This window comes from Pseudophryne corroboree, chromosome 4 (assembly GCF_028390025.1).
Source record: "Pseudophryne corroboree isolate aPseCor3 chromosome 4, aPseCor3.hap2, whole genome shotgun sequence".
Taxonomy (NCBI): Eukaryota; Metazoa; Chordata; class Amphibia; order Anura; family Myobatrachidae; genus Pseudophryne; species Pseudophryne corroboree.
This window is the reverse complement of record NC_086447.1, coordinates 818,390,560-818,408,834: the sequence shown is the minus strand read 5'-3', so window position 1 is coordinate 818,408,834 and position 18,275 is coordinate 818,390,560. Positions and strand designations below refer to the sequence as shown.

Genomic DNA, 18,275 nt, shown 5'->3' with positions numbered 1-18,275 from the left:
CGGGTGACTCTCCCAGCACCCCAAAAGAGTAGGCATGTCTACCGACATTTGTCGGTAAATATGGTACTATGATTATAGTTGTAAATATATTGCTATCTATCTATATAGATTCCCATACCTCCCAACATGACCCTCTCCACAATGCTCTGCTCCTGGACTTCCCTCTTAAATTAATATTGCCCTTACCTGTGATGAAACACCTTTCTTATCCATTAACCTGTTCAACACAGGTGCAGACAAACATACATTAAGTGAAAAATCCACGCGCAGAGCATTCTGTCCCTCCTGGAGAGGGTCATGTTGGGAGATATGCTATCCTTTTAATCTGGGACCAGGGCCGGATCTAGGGTGGGGCGAAGGGGGCGACCGCCCCCCCCTAACACAGTCATAGCCATTCCCACTTTTGAGCAGAAGAGAGCTCTCCGAGGAGAGCCTGAGGCAGAACGATGTGCTGCAGCTTATACCACAGCAGCACAGAGGAGCCAGGAGAGCAAGGGTTACAGAGCATTTGCCCTTCACTTGCTGGTGTGTGGGTACTAGGGCTAATAAATACAATTACACCATAGCACAGTCACATGTACATAGAACAATCACAAAGCTCTATCTCAGTCGCACTCAAAAAGTTCAGTCAGAATTGAGAGGAGGAGGAGTTAGGATTGCAGATGGGAGGAGTTGGGCCTGTGGAGGGAGGAGTCAAGATTAAACAGTAAACCGCCCCCCCCTAAAGAAAAGTCTAGATCCGTCCCTGTCTGGGACACCTATGATTTACACAGGTTCTGTGGCTGATTAAAATCAGGCTCAACATTTGGCCAGACACAGAGCCTATGTAAATCGTGGATTCATATATCGGTTTAATGTTAGTATAAACATCAATTTAGTTAACACAAGACAAATTGTAATGCGCATGTGATGGGTGCTACAGAATGGGTAGGAGGAGTTATTGGTCACCAACCGCAATATGGCTGCCAAAAGACAAACGAACTGCTACACTTCCGCCATCCAAATGCTATGGTTCACGTGACTAAGGCTCTGTCGGGTCACATGCTAGCCTGGGGCTGTCATGGCTGATGCGGAGAGCAGCAGCAAGGCTCTGAGCGGGCTGCTGAATGGCATAGCCCAGAGCCTGTACTATGGGAACACAGAGATCACCGAGGAGCTGCTGAGGTTGGAGCTGTACCCGGGGCTGCCGCTGGATGAGTTCCGGCCGTTATATAGCAAGATGCAGGGCATCATCAAGGTACATACTGTGCACCATGGTAGTTCCTGCAGCAGTAGCAGCAGGGGACTTACACTGCACAGCTAGCAATTGTTTTAGACAGAGTGTAACGTTTAAGTGTTATTTTATTTTCATTTTGCATAGTTTTCCATTAATTTATACAGTAGAACGCTGTATATGTTGTACGGTCGCTGTGTTGTCATATAATGTTGTGTAGGTGCTGTGACTTATGTCTGTACATAGTATAATTGAAGTGTGCTATGATCATGTGGTGTAGCTGGATCACATTGGGAAAGTGAAATGTACTATATGTAGCTCTATTTTACATCTCTCTAAACCTGGGGGAATGTAATGTTTATGAATGACGGAAGCCACCTTGTACGTTCTACTACAATGCTTATAGCAAACAGAACCATGGTTTGATGGACATTGTGTTGTGTTGTGTGTGTGTGTGTGTGTGTGTGTGTGTGTGTGTGTGTGTGTGTTTTTGGGCCAGCAGCACTACACAAAAATATAAATATGAGATCAATTGTATGGGGTGGTGGTGGGGTTATATGGTAGCAATAGAGGGACGAAATGAGCTATAAAGGTGAGGAGGTCAAATGTGTTATAGGGAACTGCATACCACATGCTGTATTCATAGCCATAACAGGGCATGTGCAACCAGTGCTGCCACCCAGGGTACCTGTCACTGCCCACAGGGCACCCTGAGGAGACACCCCACTGCATAGAAAGGTGCAGGGTACATCTTTAGGATGCGTCTGCCACACTTCTGTCTTCCAGTACTCCCCTGGTGCTTTCTGTGTGCTGTCATGATGGGGGGTACTGGCCCATTCAGGGTCGGACGGTCTGACTGGAGAACCGCTTCTGATCCATTTATGCCAGGACAATGTTTAGAAGCACATGGCTCTGTACACCTGCTACCTGCATCGCAGGTGATTGCAGGTGCAAACGCAGAAAACCGGGTGCCTCTAAACACTGTCCCGGCCATTAATGGGTTGGAAGCGGTTCTCCGGTCAGCCATTCCGACGCAGGGTCCATTACGCACAGATGCCCTTCTATAGCACTGATGTGATGTGACTGTCTGCTATGTGGCATTGTTACATCTGTTATGACATACGCTTGACCTTCACTGAGGGTTTTTGTTTAAAAAAACAAACAAAAAAAACCAATGAATGGCAGAACTGGCCGGAGGTTCATCTATATGTATTTTACATTATAAGCAAGTTTAAACTTTATTGCAACTCCTTCGTAGGAGTACAGTCTCCCAATGTGTATTCGGACTAACTGATACAAAAGGGTAACGATTCCTTACAATCCAACCCTGGGAAAACACTGAGATATATTGAATGATGTATTCTGATGCGGATTGGAACGATTTATCATATAATGTGTATGCCTGATTGCATAAGTACATCAGATGGGACGATGTGATGAACGGCTGCATGCAGTTACATGCATGCTGTCGCATACCAGACCATGCAGTGTGTAGTCGCATGCAATGCATTGTTATGCTGTCCATACACTAGGATGACCAGCATCCCATTCGATTCCTGTCACGATTTCCATTCAATTCTCCTGACAGCACTGGACACACAATTTGGTTTTATTTGGACACACTATGTGCATGCGATGAAGCATATGATCTATTGAGCGATCGTATGCCTCGCAAAAAGCACATGATCACCTTGAAAAAAATGCCACTCAAGATGACTCTGGTCGAACGATCCTTTGAACGATGCATCGTATGTGCATGAAACAAGGTACGATGTGCATTCAGTTACGATGGATAATTTGGGCTGCACGTACGATCATTTGATGCGACATTTGACCCGAGGGGGCCGCGCATTGCGTCGTAATCGTACCCAAAACATGCACGATGTGAACACAATGCATCATGGCAAGCATTACATCGTATCTCCCCGTCGGCTGGGTCACACATTGTGCAGTGTGTCCCCAGTTTAAGGGGAGATAGAGAATTAATGAGACAAGAGGCAGGCTGAGCAGAGCAAGCGCAATAATGCTGCTTTCACATCGCAAATGCCGGATCCTACCCGGTAAGAAAAACGTGTACTTACCGGGTGGGATCCGGCATTTGCGCTCCGTTGCTGGCTTTCCGACCCGGCAATATACCGGGTCGGTTGCCATAGCAGCGGAGGGCGCAGCAGGGGCGGGGGTGGAGGCGGCGCCGGGAGATGAGCTCATCTCCTGCGCCGCCTCTGCCTACACTGTGAATGGGAGCCGTGTCGCATCGGAACGGCTCCCATTCACACTGCGCCTGACCCGGTAATCAACCCGGTAATAACCCTTCTTTTTTACCGGGTTGAATTACCGGGTCAGACGACCCGCTAATTCACCAAAGAACCTTTCACATCGCACACGGACCCGTTTCGACACGGCAATATGCCGTGTCGATACCGGGTTTTTAGTGCGATGTGAAAGGGGTATAAGAGAGTAGGAAGCATTAAATAAGAATGGTGGACTCCGGAGTCCATGTAACTTATTGATAATGTTTATATTCTGATAAGGTGAGTTCTCAGTGACCACTTATAGGGGATAAGAAGCTGGAAGTAGTGTAATGAAACAAGGGGGTAATTCAGACTTAATCGTAGATGTGGTAAATTTAGCACATCTACGATCACTTTCACAGACGTGCGGGGGGACGCCTGCAGACAGGTACAAAAGCATAGCATGGCGGCAATGCTTTTGTACCTGAAGAGTAGCTCCCTACCAGTGCAGCTCCTGCCCGTCGATCTCCAGGTTGCATCGCTTGCGTGTGATGTCACGCCTGCGTTGCCTGGACTGCGCCCCCCAAAACGGCGTCTCAACACCGCCAGCCCGCCCAGCGAACCCCTCTGCCTGTGAATCGGGCAGAGGCGATCGCTGGGCTGAGATGGCAAAACGCACAGCAGCGATCATGTCTAAATTAGGCCCAAGTGTGAGAGTGTCAGGCGTCCTAGAAAAGTGCACAGACATGCATGTGAGAAGCTAGGAATAGAGGATTGTATGATTACCGGTGCCGGCTGCTGGGAGAGAACCTTGAGATGATTCTTCCCTTTCAGAGTGTGTTTAATAGTGTTTCCTCTTGACAGAGAGAGCTACAGTATGTCAACCCCAAGTGCAGCATTGAAAATATTGTATTCTAACATTTATTTGTTAAGTTTCTTATATAGCGCAGCATATTCCGTTGCACTTTACAATTAGAGCAACAGTAATAGAACAAAACTGGGTAAAACAGACAGACATAGAGGTAGGAAGGCCCTGCTCGCAAGCTTACAATCTATAGGGAAATAGGCATTCATATACAAGGATAGATGCTACCTATTGCATAATGGTCCACCAGACTGCTAGGTTCTTAATGGGTTGTATGATATGGTCACCCAGCAATGTTGGCCAAGGGTCAGTAGGGTGTGAGAGTAAAGAAAGACAAATTATGTGGGTTATGTGTTCTGTACGGGTGTGGTATGCAAGGTCGACCACACTTAGGTCGACCACTGTTGGTCGACAGGGACTCTAGGTCGACATGAGTTTTTGCGCTTTTTGTGTGTGTCGTTTTCTCTGTACAGTGACCGGGATCCCCAATTAGTGCACCGTGTCCGCTCGCCATGCTTTGGGCAAGGTTACCGTTCCCACTTGTGGTCCACGTGGATCGTAAAGTTTGAAAAAGTCCAAAAAATTAAGAAAAAAATGAAAAACTCATGTTGACCTTTTGTCATGTCGACCTAGAGTCCCTGTTGACCTAGAACCCATGTCGACCTACTTACTGTCGACCTAGAGACCGGATACCGTTCTGTACTGAGAGGATGTGATTAGATAGGGAAGCATTGAAGGTTGATTCTACTTCGGAGTGGGAGAAGGGACCTTCTGACGTATCTAGGGGAGGAGACACGTCACCAGGGGGAGGAGCTATGGGCGAACAGAGTACCCGAAAAGTACCCTCGCGGGCTCAGTGGCTCGCTCCGCTTCGCTCGCCACCTGATTACTAAAGGTAATAGTTCATGGCGTGGATAGTAGAGGAACTATCCCGCTGGCCTTGCTCCTCCCCCTTGTGTTGTGACTCCTCCCGCAGACGGAAAAGGTCCCTTAGCCCACTTGATTCTAGCATCTACCAAGCATTGAAGGTTATGTGGGTGGGTCTGGAATTTGATGGCTTGTCTGAAGAGGTGAGTTTTCAGGGAACGCCCCCCTAGTGCCTAGCCCTAACCCCAGCAAATACCTTCACCATTCTGACCGTTGGGATCTCGACCACTGGGATATTTACTACATCCGTTCTCAGTTGTGATAAAGAAATGGACTGTGTGCACATTTCTCTCTCTAGTTTCCCCTATTGCACTAAGAGGACAGAACACTATTTTGGGTTTTTTTTCAGCATGAGACACTCAGAATTTTATAGTTTGCGGGGCTGATTGAGAGTTGGGAGCAAATCATGAGATAAAGGTATTAACATTGTATGGGATGCAATCAGGATCCCAGCAGTTGAAATCCTGATGGTCAGAATGTCAACAGCGGTATCCAGATGGTCAGGATCCTGGGAGGACGGGTAGGGGTAGTGTGGGGCGGTGGGGGTTTTGGCTAGGGTTAGACTGCAGGGAAGCGTGACAGTTAGGATTAGACTGCCATGGGACAATAGGATTAGATCGGGAGGGGGGGGGGGTGTTTATGGTTAGGCTGTTGGAGGGGACGGTTAGGGTGAAACTGCAGGAGGGTGGGTTTGGTTTAGGGTGAGTGTAAGGGTTAAAATACTCACTGGGATCTGTCAGGGATTTTGAGCGTTCTGACCGTTGGGATTTCAACCAACAGGATATCGATACCGTCTCACTTTGCACATGGACAAACCATGTTGTGATACAAGTTGTACTAATACATTTATTGTGGTTGTATGCAGGGTAAAAACGGGCTTCTTTCCCATGCAGCCCACAAATGCTGTGCAGCTGTATTTATGTTTTTCAAAAAGTCGGCAATAATGAAACTCGTCAACAGCCATTTGGACCCAGATATACTGATTAATGAAAGGCGATTGGGAACACTACCATCCCAGTTCTTATTCTCGGGCTTTAGGCTCTCCGGACACTGTATGACATGACTCACTTACTTGTGTGAAGAAAAACTACCAAGGTAGAATTGGCGCTGACAATTGCTGTGAGACTTCCAGCTGCTGAATATAAAGGGCTAGTCAGACCCCATTGGTAAAACAACAAAGAAATAGAGAAATTCAGCGCTAAAGATAAGAACAATCAAAATTTATTCGACAGAGGTATTCCTAGTCATATATATTGCATACATATATGGAAAAGTATATTATGTGTATAAATATACTGTTGCAACAGAAAAAAATAAAAAAAATAGATATGAATAAAAAACACTAATAGTGGTAGGGCAAGGAGCAACACTGCTAGATGATATAAAAACTTTTGTTTAGAATTGCTGGGAAAAATATTTTGAAAAAGCCTGGTTCTTAGGGAAATTTGTGTACCAGAATTACCAGTTCCACTTGAACGAGTCCTCCAATAGGTTAGCACTCCTGTATAGCACTGGAGATCCTCTCACTGGTTGGGTTTTCTCATGCTGGTACTATGCAGTTCCACTTGAATGGATCCCCCAATAGGTTAGCACTCCTGTATGGCAATGGAGATCCTCTCACTGGTTGACTTTTCCCATGTTGATACTGGGCTGCAAGTCACCCAGAGCAAGGTCTTTCACAGGGGCTTGCCAAATAGTGTCCCAAATAGGGAACCACGGTCTATCGATAAGCAGCAGGCTGATAACAGAGAGTATAGGTCCCAGTCTTGTCACCGACGCGTTTCACTGCCTAAGCAGCTTTTCAAGGTATAGGGGATTTTAACCAACAGGATATCGATACCGTCTCACTTTGCACATGGACAAACCATGTTGTGATACAAGTTGTGCTAATACATTTATTGTGGTTGTATGCAGGGTAAAAACTGGCTTCTTTCCCATGCAGCCCACAAATGCTGTGCAGCTGTATTTGTTTTTCAAAAAGTCGGCAATAATGAAACTCGTCAACAGCCATTTGGACCCAGATATACTGATTAATGACAGGCGATTGGGAACACTACCATCCCAGTTCTTATTCCATCTCGGGCTTTAGGCTCTCCGGACACTGTATGACATGACTCACTTACTTACCCCCGCTGTACACCTCTACCTGAAATTCCAGGCATATCGTTGTACGTGAGATTGATACGGACCTGGTGGCTACGACTGAGCAGGCTTAAGTTACACAGCAGAGCCAGCATATCGGTCTGCATCTTCAACTTCTGCTGTTGGAACGCCTGTTGTCCCATTACCACATCCCCAGCATCTTAAGGGCCCTACACACTGGCCGAGCTGCCCGACGGCGGATACGGCCGACGAGCGACCCGGCGGCGGGGGGGCAGTGACGGGGGGAGTGAAGTTTCTTCACTCCCCCCGTCACGTGGCTGCATTGAAGTGCAGGCAAATATGGACGAGATCGTCCATATTGGCCTGCATGCACAGCCGACGGGAGACCAGCGATGAACGAGCGCGGGGCCGCGCATCGTTCATCGCTGGAGTCTCCACACTGAAAGATATGAACAAGTTCTCGTTCATTTATGAACGAGATCGTTCATATCTTTCAGAAAATCGGCCAGTGTGTAGTGCCTCTTCAGCAGTTGCCGTATGAGTATTAATTTTCCAATTAGTACATCTCCAGTCTGGTGGTCTGAGGTGGAAAGTAATTGTCTGAAGATGTTAATTGAATAACACGGAGCTGACGGATAGTAGATGAACCTTGATATCTGGGACATTCATTCATGTTTGTTCTCCCACACAGAGGCTGTTAATTGGGGAGATTGCATAGTCTCACACTACCTAGAATCAGGTTTTCCTTTGAATAATCGATCTATGCATCTACAGTGGTTGGGGGATGTTATATTATACTAGTTACACATGTTATACAGATTCCTGATGGCAACTTTTGTTATCTTTTGCCAATTTCTGGATCCAATGTGTACTTAAAGTTTTAGGTCATAGATATAATAATTTCTTATACATATTGGTTTATTATATGTATCTAATAAATTTTATTCGATTTTTAATATAATTGTCCCAAGAGCTGTTTCTTTTTCCACTTTTATTTTTATACTGCAATTTGAGTTTGTTCATACCTCTCCCAAGTCTAAGGGGGGACTTCAATTACTGTAGCTGCTGGATTTACCACAGGCTTTTAGCTCTTGGCTAAATTGCCCGGAGTTATTTAATGATATCCTGCTGTAAAGCCCATGTCCTGCAATAAGCCCAGCAGCTAACGCATGGTAAGGCATAGATTTTAGTTTAAGTGCCCGGAGCTGTTCAGTAAGCCCGCGACTAGCCCTGAGGGTGCACTTGATGCTGATTTCTGCTCGCTCCCGGTGTTAAGTGCACCCTGGGGCGTACCACGAGCAGTAATTTAATAGCTCTGGGCACTTAACTGAGTAGCTAACTGCCCAAGGTAAAGGGCCCCATACACTAGAACGATATGTCTGGGGCTGAAGTCGGAGGCGATTTCCCTTGAACTCTCCCGGGAGCTTCCCGGGAGTGGTTCCATACGATTCCATACGATTTGGTACATCTTGCATGCGGTTATATCGTATGCGATCCCAGCCATGCCTGCGGGAACCGACATATCACGAGTGCAGCACTAATGATCTAGGGGAGCCGATCCGACCCTCACGGGAACGCACATCGGATCGGATACACCTCCAAAATGCCCGATTTCACCCGATATATTGGCCCGAAATTGGATGAAATCGGGCATTATCGTTCTAGTGTATGGGGCCCTTAAGTCCTGCGGCTAATTGAATTGACCCTTAAATCTCTCTGCACATTTTGTCTGCCCCACCTGCAGTGCAGCATGCTCTTGAATCAGCCCCTGTATGAATAATACTTTCTGACACTGTATTATTATTGCAGACAAAGATGATCTTACATGTTTGCTGGAATAAGTGCATCATAGAAAGCTGTGCATGCAATCTTTGTCAGAATAAAGTGGGCCAATGGATTTATAGGAGTAGATTAAATTACCTAGAAACTATGGGGGTCATTCCGAGTTGATCGCTGGCTGCTGTTGTTTGCTGCGTAGCGATCAGTGAAAAAAAATGGCTAATCTGCGCATGTGTATGCACCACAATGCGCACGCGCGACGTACGGGTACAAAGAGCATTGTGGTTTTCCACAGGTTCTAGCAATGCTTTCAGACGCACAGCCGATCGCAAGGAGATTGACAGGAAGAGGGCGTTTCTGGGTGTCAACTGACCGTTTTCTGGGAGTGTTTGGAAAAACGCAGGCGTGGCCGGACGTTTGTTGGGCAGGTATCTGACGCCATTACCGTGTCACTCGTCACAGCAATCATCACACAGGATAAGTAACTACAGGGCTGGTCTCGTTTTGCACAAAATGTGTTTGCAGGCGCACTGCTGCACAGGCATTTGCACTCCTGCAAAGCGAAAATACACTCCCCCGTGGTCGGCGACTATGCGTTTGCACGGCTGCTAAAAACTGCTAGCGAGCGATCAACTCTGAATGACCCCCTATGTGTCTCAGCTGTTTACTGCAGGTGCAATTGTTTGCTATTCAGTTAAACATCCGCACTAAGGGGCTAATTCAGAGTTGATCGCAGCAGCAAATTTGTTAGCAGTTGGGCAAAACCATGTGCACTGCAGGGGGGGTAGATATAACATGTGCAGAGAGAGTTAGATTTGGGTGGGTTATATTGTTTCTGTGCAGGGTAAATACTGGCTGCTTTATTTTTACGCTGCAATTTAGATTTCAGTTTCAACACACCCCACCCAAATCTAATTCTCTCGGCACACGTTATATCTGCCTCCCCCCCCCCCCCCCCCCCCACAGTGCACATGGGCCCTCATTCCGAGTTGATCACTCGCTAGCTGCTTTTAGCTGCATTGCACACGCTAGGCCGCCGCCCTCTGGGAGTGTATCTTAGCAGAATTGCGAACGAAAGATTAGCAGTTTTGCTAGTAAATATTTCCCTGCAGTTTCTGAGTAGCTCCAGACCTAATCCTAGATTGCGATCACCTCAGTCCGTTTAGTTCCTGGTTTGACGTCACAAACACGCCCTGCGTTCGGCCAGCCACTCCTATCTCCTAAATCTAACTCTCTGCACATGTTATATCTGGCCTCCCTGCAGTGCACATGGTTTTGCCCAACTGCTAACATTTTTGGTTTGCTAACAAACCTGAATAATCCCCTAAGGGCCTAATTCCGCATGGATCGTAGAAGTGCGAAAAATCGTTGTGTAGGGTTGCCCTCTGCCTACGCAGCCTAGCTGCTAAGGCAGACTGCAACCTGCCATCTTTTGGGTTGCAGCGGCTGCGTGTGACATCGCGCAGCTGCCGCGGCCCACCCCGCAATCGGTCCGGACATGCCTGCGTTGTCCAGACCGCACCCCCCCCCCCCCTCGAAGCCCCCCTCCCGCCCTGCGAATGCCTCTGCCTGTCAATCAGGCAGAGGCGTTCACACAAGTGACATGCCGTTGCATCTCACTCCATGCGCAGTGCGGCTTCTGCGCATGTATTAATGTAGCAAATGGATAATATGGGTGTGACACAGTTTACCGGTGGTTGGGATGCCGGCGGACACATGACCGACAACGAGAGTGCCGACAGGGTAATTATTTTTTCTCATACGTCCTAGAGGATGCTGGGGACTCCGTAAGGACCATGGGGTATAGACGGGATCCGCAGGAGACATGGGCACACTAAAAGACTTTGACTGGGTGTAAACTGGCTCCTCCCTCTATGCCCCTCCTCCAGACCTTAGTTAGACTCTGTGCCCAGGACTGACTGGACACACACTAGGGGAGCTCTACTGAGTTTCTCTAAAGACTTTATTGTTAGGTTTTTTATTTTCAGGGAGACCTGCTGGCTACAGGCTCCCTGCATCGTGGGACTGAGGGGAGAGAAGTCAGACCTACTTCTTCTTAGTTAAAGGCTCTGCTTCTTAGGCTACTGGACACCATTAGCTCCAGAGGGTTCGATCACTTGGTTCGCCTAGCTGCTTGTTCCCGGAGCCGCGCCGTCACCCCCCTCACAGAAGCCAGAAGAAAGAAGCCGGGTGAGTATGAGAAGAACAGAAGACTTCAGACGGCAGAAGACTTCAGTAACGGAGGTAAGCGCAGTGGTAGCGCTGCGCTCCATGCTCCCACACACCAACGGCACTCACAGGGGGCAGGGCGCTGGGGGGGAGCGCCCTGGGCAGCAGTTACTGAGTCTCTCTTTTTCACTGGCAAGAAGTCATATTCGGGCCCCGACACCGGCTACGTTACCCCCGGCAGTATACAGCAGCGATCGCGCTGCGCGCCATTACTCCCACACACACCAACGGTTACATGGGTGCAGGGCGCATGGGGGGGGGGGTGCCTGGACAGCATTATATTTGTTATTTGAGGAGGTATATAGTGTATAGACACTATATACGGTCCCCTGTCCTGCATATAAAACTATATTATACCGGGGCTGAAGCGTGCCGAAGAGGGGGCGGGGCTTAGCCCTCACAGCAATGTTCAGCGCCATTTTTTCTCTGTCCCCGCCAAAAAGGTGTACAAACAAGGGGGGAAACAGATTTTTAGTGTTATAACGAATTTAGCACTGTTTTTTAGAAAAGGGCATATAATCATTGCTGTGCATGTTTCTCTGTGTGTTCCCTGTCAGAATACCCCCTATAGTCTACACCATCAGCTATGGGAATCACTGTCTGCATCGCCCACGCCTGTTGGTACTTGATGCTGTAGATGCAGAGTCAACAGGTCAGTAGTTGTATGCTTATCAAAAGTAAACACTGTATGGGAAACACAGTAGTGTGTGGGTGACCCTGTCGGCACCAACTGCTATTACTGGGTGTAAATTAACATGCTCCAACTGCCTTATGACCGTATATATATTTATTTGTATATGTATGCTACGGTTCCATGGGCCTGTAGCTCGTGCACAGGCTCGGTAGTATATGTAGGGGAGTGTTATTAAAATTATTTACGTATACTCCCCTCGGTCCCCTCAGGGTCGCAAGAATGTTATTTTGCCCGGTTACTACTCCCTGCTATCGACGACTACTGGGTTTTCTGTCGACCATTAGGTTTCCTGTTGGATCCACATTTGGGGCATTCAGTACATGGTCATACACATTCCGAACACATTAATGTCACTAGGGACCCGAGGGTTCCGGACAATCCGCTTATATGTATGTTATAGATATATATAGTTAGGATATGTGTGTAATGGTGTATTACATTATGTATATTCATATTATGATTTATAATGAATGCTGAAGTAATAGTATTCCTTCTCATGTGCTGGTCGCTCTGTTGATGAAGCTCTAGGTCGGCCGTGACGAGTTGGTCTCAGATCCTCTCAAGGAGTCCGAATGTTTATTCTTTTCTCGTCAAGATTAGAATACTGCGAAAGTCAACTCCTGGTCGACACGGGGCCCTGTCACAAAGGATCGTATACAGGAAGCTAAGTGATATATTATTTCTATGCTTTGGGCTTATTTGCATTACATGCACATGAGGGAGTGTTTATATTCGGAAAGACATCCGATAGATTTACCCTTAAGAGAGAGGGGATGTTCCTTATGTTGGTTCTTCTCTATAACATTGCGGCAGGCTGCCGTGCGACCACAGGAGGTATGGCCAAGGGAATGCTGAGGTTGACTCCGAGAGATGATGGCGTATTTTCCCTGTGTAGGTGTAACCGCTGTTTGGGGATGCCTTAGTTAAGTTGCTCTCGGCTAATACCACTGGTAAGTCTACCTTCGTGAGATAGGTTCCCTCACAACGGTTGATGACGCATTCTTTTGTGGGATGGAGTTGTTTTAACCGGTTCGATACCGTTCTTTTTTCCTTTTCTGTGCAGACGGTGGAAGGTGAAAAGGTAAGAGTTCTGTAGCCTTTTAAGGTTCGCAGAAGCGGATGTCGTTTTCTGTTTCTACCACATCCACCACATGTCGCTGAGTCTATCTGGCTGGAGCCCACTCCGGTGGAAACTTGTCTACTACTTTCAGTCGGTCCGGGAATAGACTAGGACCTGTGAGTAAATTATAGAATCCTAAGGGGAACGTTGTGGCGTTACAGATGTTTCTCCTCACTGATTTTTCTAATAGATCTTGCCGTTTCCCCTCTGGAAGGGGAGGTAGTACGCGACGCCATACCAGAGGTGCGTCAGGTTCAGGGCATTGTCCTGCTATCCCTGTTTTTAAAAAAAAAAAAAAAAAAAAAAAAAAACTAGAGGTTTAAATGCGTTGTTCTTCGCATTCAGATTACTTGGGTGGATATCCAGGATTGTCTTTGCTATTTCACCAGAGTGATGGCAGTGGGATGGTATTCTTTCAATAGTAAGAGCCATTGTTGTTCTATACTGGGATGCTGTCCTGTTTAAGGCGAGGTCAAGACACAAGTGGTGAAAATCGTTGTTTTCTCTCTGACTGTTCTTCAACACAGGGGAAGGCTGTTATTCCCAACGACGCAGGCGTCGGAAGTGGGTATCAGAGTAGATATGGAACGGTTGAACTTCTGTGTGTTCCTGTGGAAAGAGGTCTGAGGATCCGGAGTCGGATCAGATTTGCAGTGACAATCTATCAATATGTTCCGTTGATGAAGAAGATCGGTGTGGCCTAAGAGGCGTTTTCGGTGAGCAGGTCAAAGGCCAGAGTGGTTTTCACAGGGCCAGTTGGAAATGTGGTCCGCGTCTCACCTGCGCATGCGCCGGAATATAATCCTAATGACCAGGTTTTCGCTCCTGTGGTGTCGGCTCGGTTCTCACCTCATAGAGGGACGAAGGTTCGGAATCAAGGATGAGATCCTGGTGTCCATGCATGCATATCTCCGAGACTAGGGAGCAGTCCGTCCAAGGGAAGTATTTCCAGAGGAAAAGGTCGAGCTGGGAAGCTTGTCTGCAATAAGCTTTCGTGAATTAAGAGCTATTTTCAATGAACATATGCTTCGTGGTCTGCCCGTGTTAATTCTGTTGGACGACTTGACAGCAGTGGTGTAAGTAAGCCGCTAGGGCAGAACAAGGAGCAAAGCGGCAATGGCAGATGCCGAAAAAGGTTTCCCGCTGGGTGGAATGACTGGTAAACCCTATATTAGCGGCCTTCGTTCCGGAGCGTCGGAAAAATAGATTCCTCTGCAGGCGCGATCTCCATCCGGGAGAAATACGATCGTCATCGAGAAGTTTTCGCTGAAGCGACAAGTCGTTGAGGAGTGCCTCCATTGGACATGTTGGCGTCTCGCCTCAACGAGAGATCTCAGAGATATTGTTCCAGGTCAGAGGACACTCAAGCTATAGCAGTGGACGTCCTCCGGACACCTTGGGTGTTTTCAATTGGTCTATGTGTCCCCTCCGTTTTCGCTCTTCTGAAGGTGATAAACGTAAGAAGAACAAAGTTTCAGGTGATCCTTATTGTTCCGGTCTAACCGAGGAGGGCTTAGTATCCGGTTCTTCAGGATTTACTCATAGAAGATCCCTGACCTCTTCCTCTACGTGGGGAACTGTCACAACAAGGTCTGGGCGTGTATCAAAACTTACCGCGGCTGCGTTTGACGTCGTGGCGGTTGAACGACATATCCTCACCAGAAAGGATATTCCCAGTGAAGTCGTTTCCACACCTCTTCGGGCTAGAAAAGAAGTAACTGCAGAGCCTTACCACCGTGTTTGCAGGAAATGTGTGTCTTGGTGTGCATCCAAGAAGGCTACTATGGTAGTTTTCAGCTGGGTCGTTCTACTCCGTTCTTTGCAGACAGGTGTGGGTGCAGGCCTAAAGTTAGGCTCCATTTCAGTGCGGTTTTGGCCTTGTAACATTTCTTTCGAGAAAGAAGTGGCAACCTTTCCGGAAGTTCGGACCTTCGTGGAAGGAGTACTGCACATCCAACCTCCATTTGTGCCCCCATTGGCACCGTGGGACCTTGACGTGGTGTTGCGTTTTCTTGTGTCAAGCTGTTGGAACCTTTATGAAAGGTTGTGTTAAAGTTTCTCTCTTGGAGAGTGGTCATGCTTTTGGCTTTGGCGCCCGCAGGGCGGATGTCTGAAGTAGCAGCTGGGTCTCACAAGAGCCCCTGTTTGATCTTCCAGGTGGATAGAGCGGAATTGAGAACTCTGATAATAGTTCTGCAGAAAGTGGTTTCGGTGTTTCTCAGAAACCTGCCTATTTGATGCCTGGGGTTGCTTAAGCATTGGCTGATTCAAGGTCTCTCGATGTAGTCAGGTCTTTGAATATTTATGTCGCCAATTTGGCTTAGATTGGGGAAACAGAGGCTCTGTTTGTCTGGTATGCCCCAGCATGGTTGGGGCGCCTGCGTATCTGCAGTCTGTTACACGCTAGATCGGTGATACGATTCGGCGTGCTTGTTCTACGGCTGGATTGCCGTTACCGAAATCGGTGGTGACCCATTCTACTAGGTAGATGGGCTCTTCTTGGGCGGATGCCCGAGGAGTCTCGCCGGTTCAACTTTGCCAAGCGGTACTTGGTCGGGTTCAAACACTTTGACCAAGCTATACAAGTTTGATACCCTGGCTGATGGGGACCTCATGTTTGCTCAATCGGTGCTCCAGAGTCGTCCGCACACTCTCCCGCCTGGTCTGGAGCTTTGGTATAAACCCCATGGTCCTTATGGAGTCCCCAGCATCCTCTAGGACGTATGAGAAAATAGGATTTTAATACCTACCGGTAAATCCTTTTCTCTTAGTCCGTAGAGGATGCTGGGCGCCCGTCCCAGTGCGTACTGTGTCTGCAGTTATTGGTTGTGGTTACACTCTTGTGGTGTTTTTTTTCTGTCAGGCTGTTGCTGACGTTGTGCATGACATGGCATGCAGTGTCTTATTATTGGTTGTGTTGGCAAACTGGTTGTGTTACATATTCTCTCAGCATGTGGCTGTGTATTGTTCATGCCGTGGGCTGGTATTCTTTTGAATGCCATGTTCTGCGGTATGTTCGTGGTGTGAGCGGATATGACGCTCATCGTGTTTAAACAATAAATTCTTTCCTCGAAATGTCCGTCTCCCTGGGCACAGTTTTCTAACTGAGGTCTGGAGGAGGGGCAGAGGGAGGAGCCAGTTCACACCCATTCAAAGTCTTATAGTGTGCCCATGTCTCCTGCGGATCCCGTCTATACCCCATGGTCCTTACAGAGTCCCCAGCATCCTCTACGGACTAAGAGAAAAGGATTTACCGGTAGGTATTAAAATCCTATTATCCCTCTCCTGTCTGCTACCCTAACCCACCTAGGGTGGCAGCTACGGTTAAACGCCCCCTCCCCCTCTAGTGCCTAACCCTACCCACCCACCACTAACCCCAATACTTACTCTCAGGATGTCGGTGTTCTGGTGGCACGATTACGAGTGGCATCGGGATTCCGGCGCCAGTCACATGACCACGAGATGCTAACCTTATTTAGGATAGTACATTGCTTGACCCTCCAAAGTAACATCCGGTACAAAATACTCTGCTCCCAATGTCTCACTTCTCTTCATGTTGTAGAAACTTGTACGGTATTAATTAAATGATGATTAAAGTCACCCTTCTCTTCTGTTAATTAGTTCATCCTGGGCAAATGTAGTAGGGACATAAGTGGCAAGTTCAGAAACTCACTGAATAGCCTTTTAACCACCTGTTATTTGCATATTTATTTATCAGCACCTACCTATCATTTTATAGACTGTACTTGATAAATGCTACCTCTAATCTAATTGGTTGCTATGGGCAACTTCTACATTAGTCCACTCTTTTCACCGTTTGATACATCAACCCCCACTGTCTTTTATCTCTAACCTTTGTCACCGACTTGTAAGCTTTGGAGAAGTTGACCAAGGCTGTGAATCCTTAATAAACATTTAGTGCAGAACACAGCAATTATGGATATTGGGACGCAGTGGCGTAAGTTCGTCACAGTTGCCCGAAGGCAAGATAAATATTGGTGCCCCCCTATTTCCTATATTAAGATAAATATATGTATGTATGTGTGCGTGTGTATGGAGTGTTCTGAAAAAAAATTATATACTGTATTTATACATTTGATTGTCTTTTATTTTAAATCACACATTTCTTAGCAGTCATACCCAGGATTAGAACCCATGACCTGTTACACTAACAGCAGACACTTTACTGATGGAGCTGTTTACTCCTGTAGAGGAAGCATGAGAATTCTAACTATATGAAGTTACGTGTAATTGTCAGAGAAGTAACTTCATATAGTTAAAATTCTCATATTTCCTTTACAGGAGCAAACCGCTTCATCAGTAAGGTGTCTGCTTCCAGTGTAATAGGGTATGCTTTCTAATCCTGGGTGTGACACTTGTAAAATGTGTATATTCAGTATAATAAAGAGGGTGTAATTTTGTAAGGTGCAGGGACCAGTGAGGAAGTCGGCCACTGAAATGACAGCGGCAGCTATCAATTAACTTAATTCAATGGTGTCACAGAATGGGAGGAGAGGTGCCCCCTTCAGAGCCGGAGCCCGGCGGCAGATGACTTCGTTGCCTCCCAGAGTTCTGCCTCTGTTGGGACGGGTACTTACTGTAAATACTATAAATTGTGAGATGGAATGCAGGGTCTTCTTACATCTGTGTTTGTTGATACCTGAGGTATTTTTTTTAATATTATGGTGTTTCTTCTTTATTGTTAAGTGCTGCAAAGTAAGAAGAAGCTATGTAAATAAATGTTAATTATAATAGTAACAGCGCAGGGCTGCAACTGGGGGGTGAGGGACTCCTACCCCAGGCACTGAAACAGGAAACCCGTGATGAATTGGAAGCATGCCATGGTGGAGGTTGGCGTGCCAGATTAAAGGTACGAGGGGCGAGTACCCCTGCCCCCCCCCCCCCCCCCTCTCTCTCAGGGGGTTCCACAGCCGGCGCTTCTTCAACACCTCTTTAGCTGATATCCAGTGATTGACTGGGCTCCGTGCACGCACCTCTGGACTTATCAGCATTATTTTGGGCAGTACGGATGGTGTAATGGTTAGCATTACTGCCTCACAGCGCTGAGGTCTTGGGTTCGATTCCCACCATGGCCCTAACTGTGTGGAGTTTGT

General features: G+C 47.3%; 1 protein-coding gene across 3 annotated transcripts in view; it reads left to right on the top strand.

The window, feature by feature from the left end:
- Positions 1 to 1,002: 1,002 nt before the first annotated feature.
- COMMD1 (copper metabolism domain containing 1) overlaps positions 1,003 to 18,275 on the top strand; it is a 305,031-nt gene continuing 287,758 nt past the window's right edge. For 2 of the 3 annotated variants that reach the window (XR_010176200.1, XM_063918482.1), the window contains exon 1: positions 1,003 to 1,237. Coding sequence is in view for 1 of the 3 variants with exons in the window: in XM_063918482.1 (XP_063774552.1) it covers positions 1,061 to 1,237 (177 nt within the window). In the remaining 2 variants the exon portion in view is untranslated. The remainder of the gene's footprint in view (positions 1,238 to 18,275) is intronic. The other variant, XM_063918484.1, reaches the window with a different exon arrangement.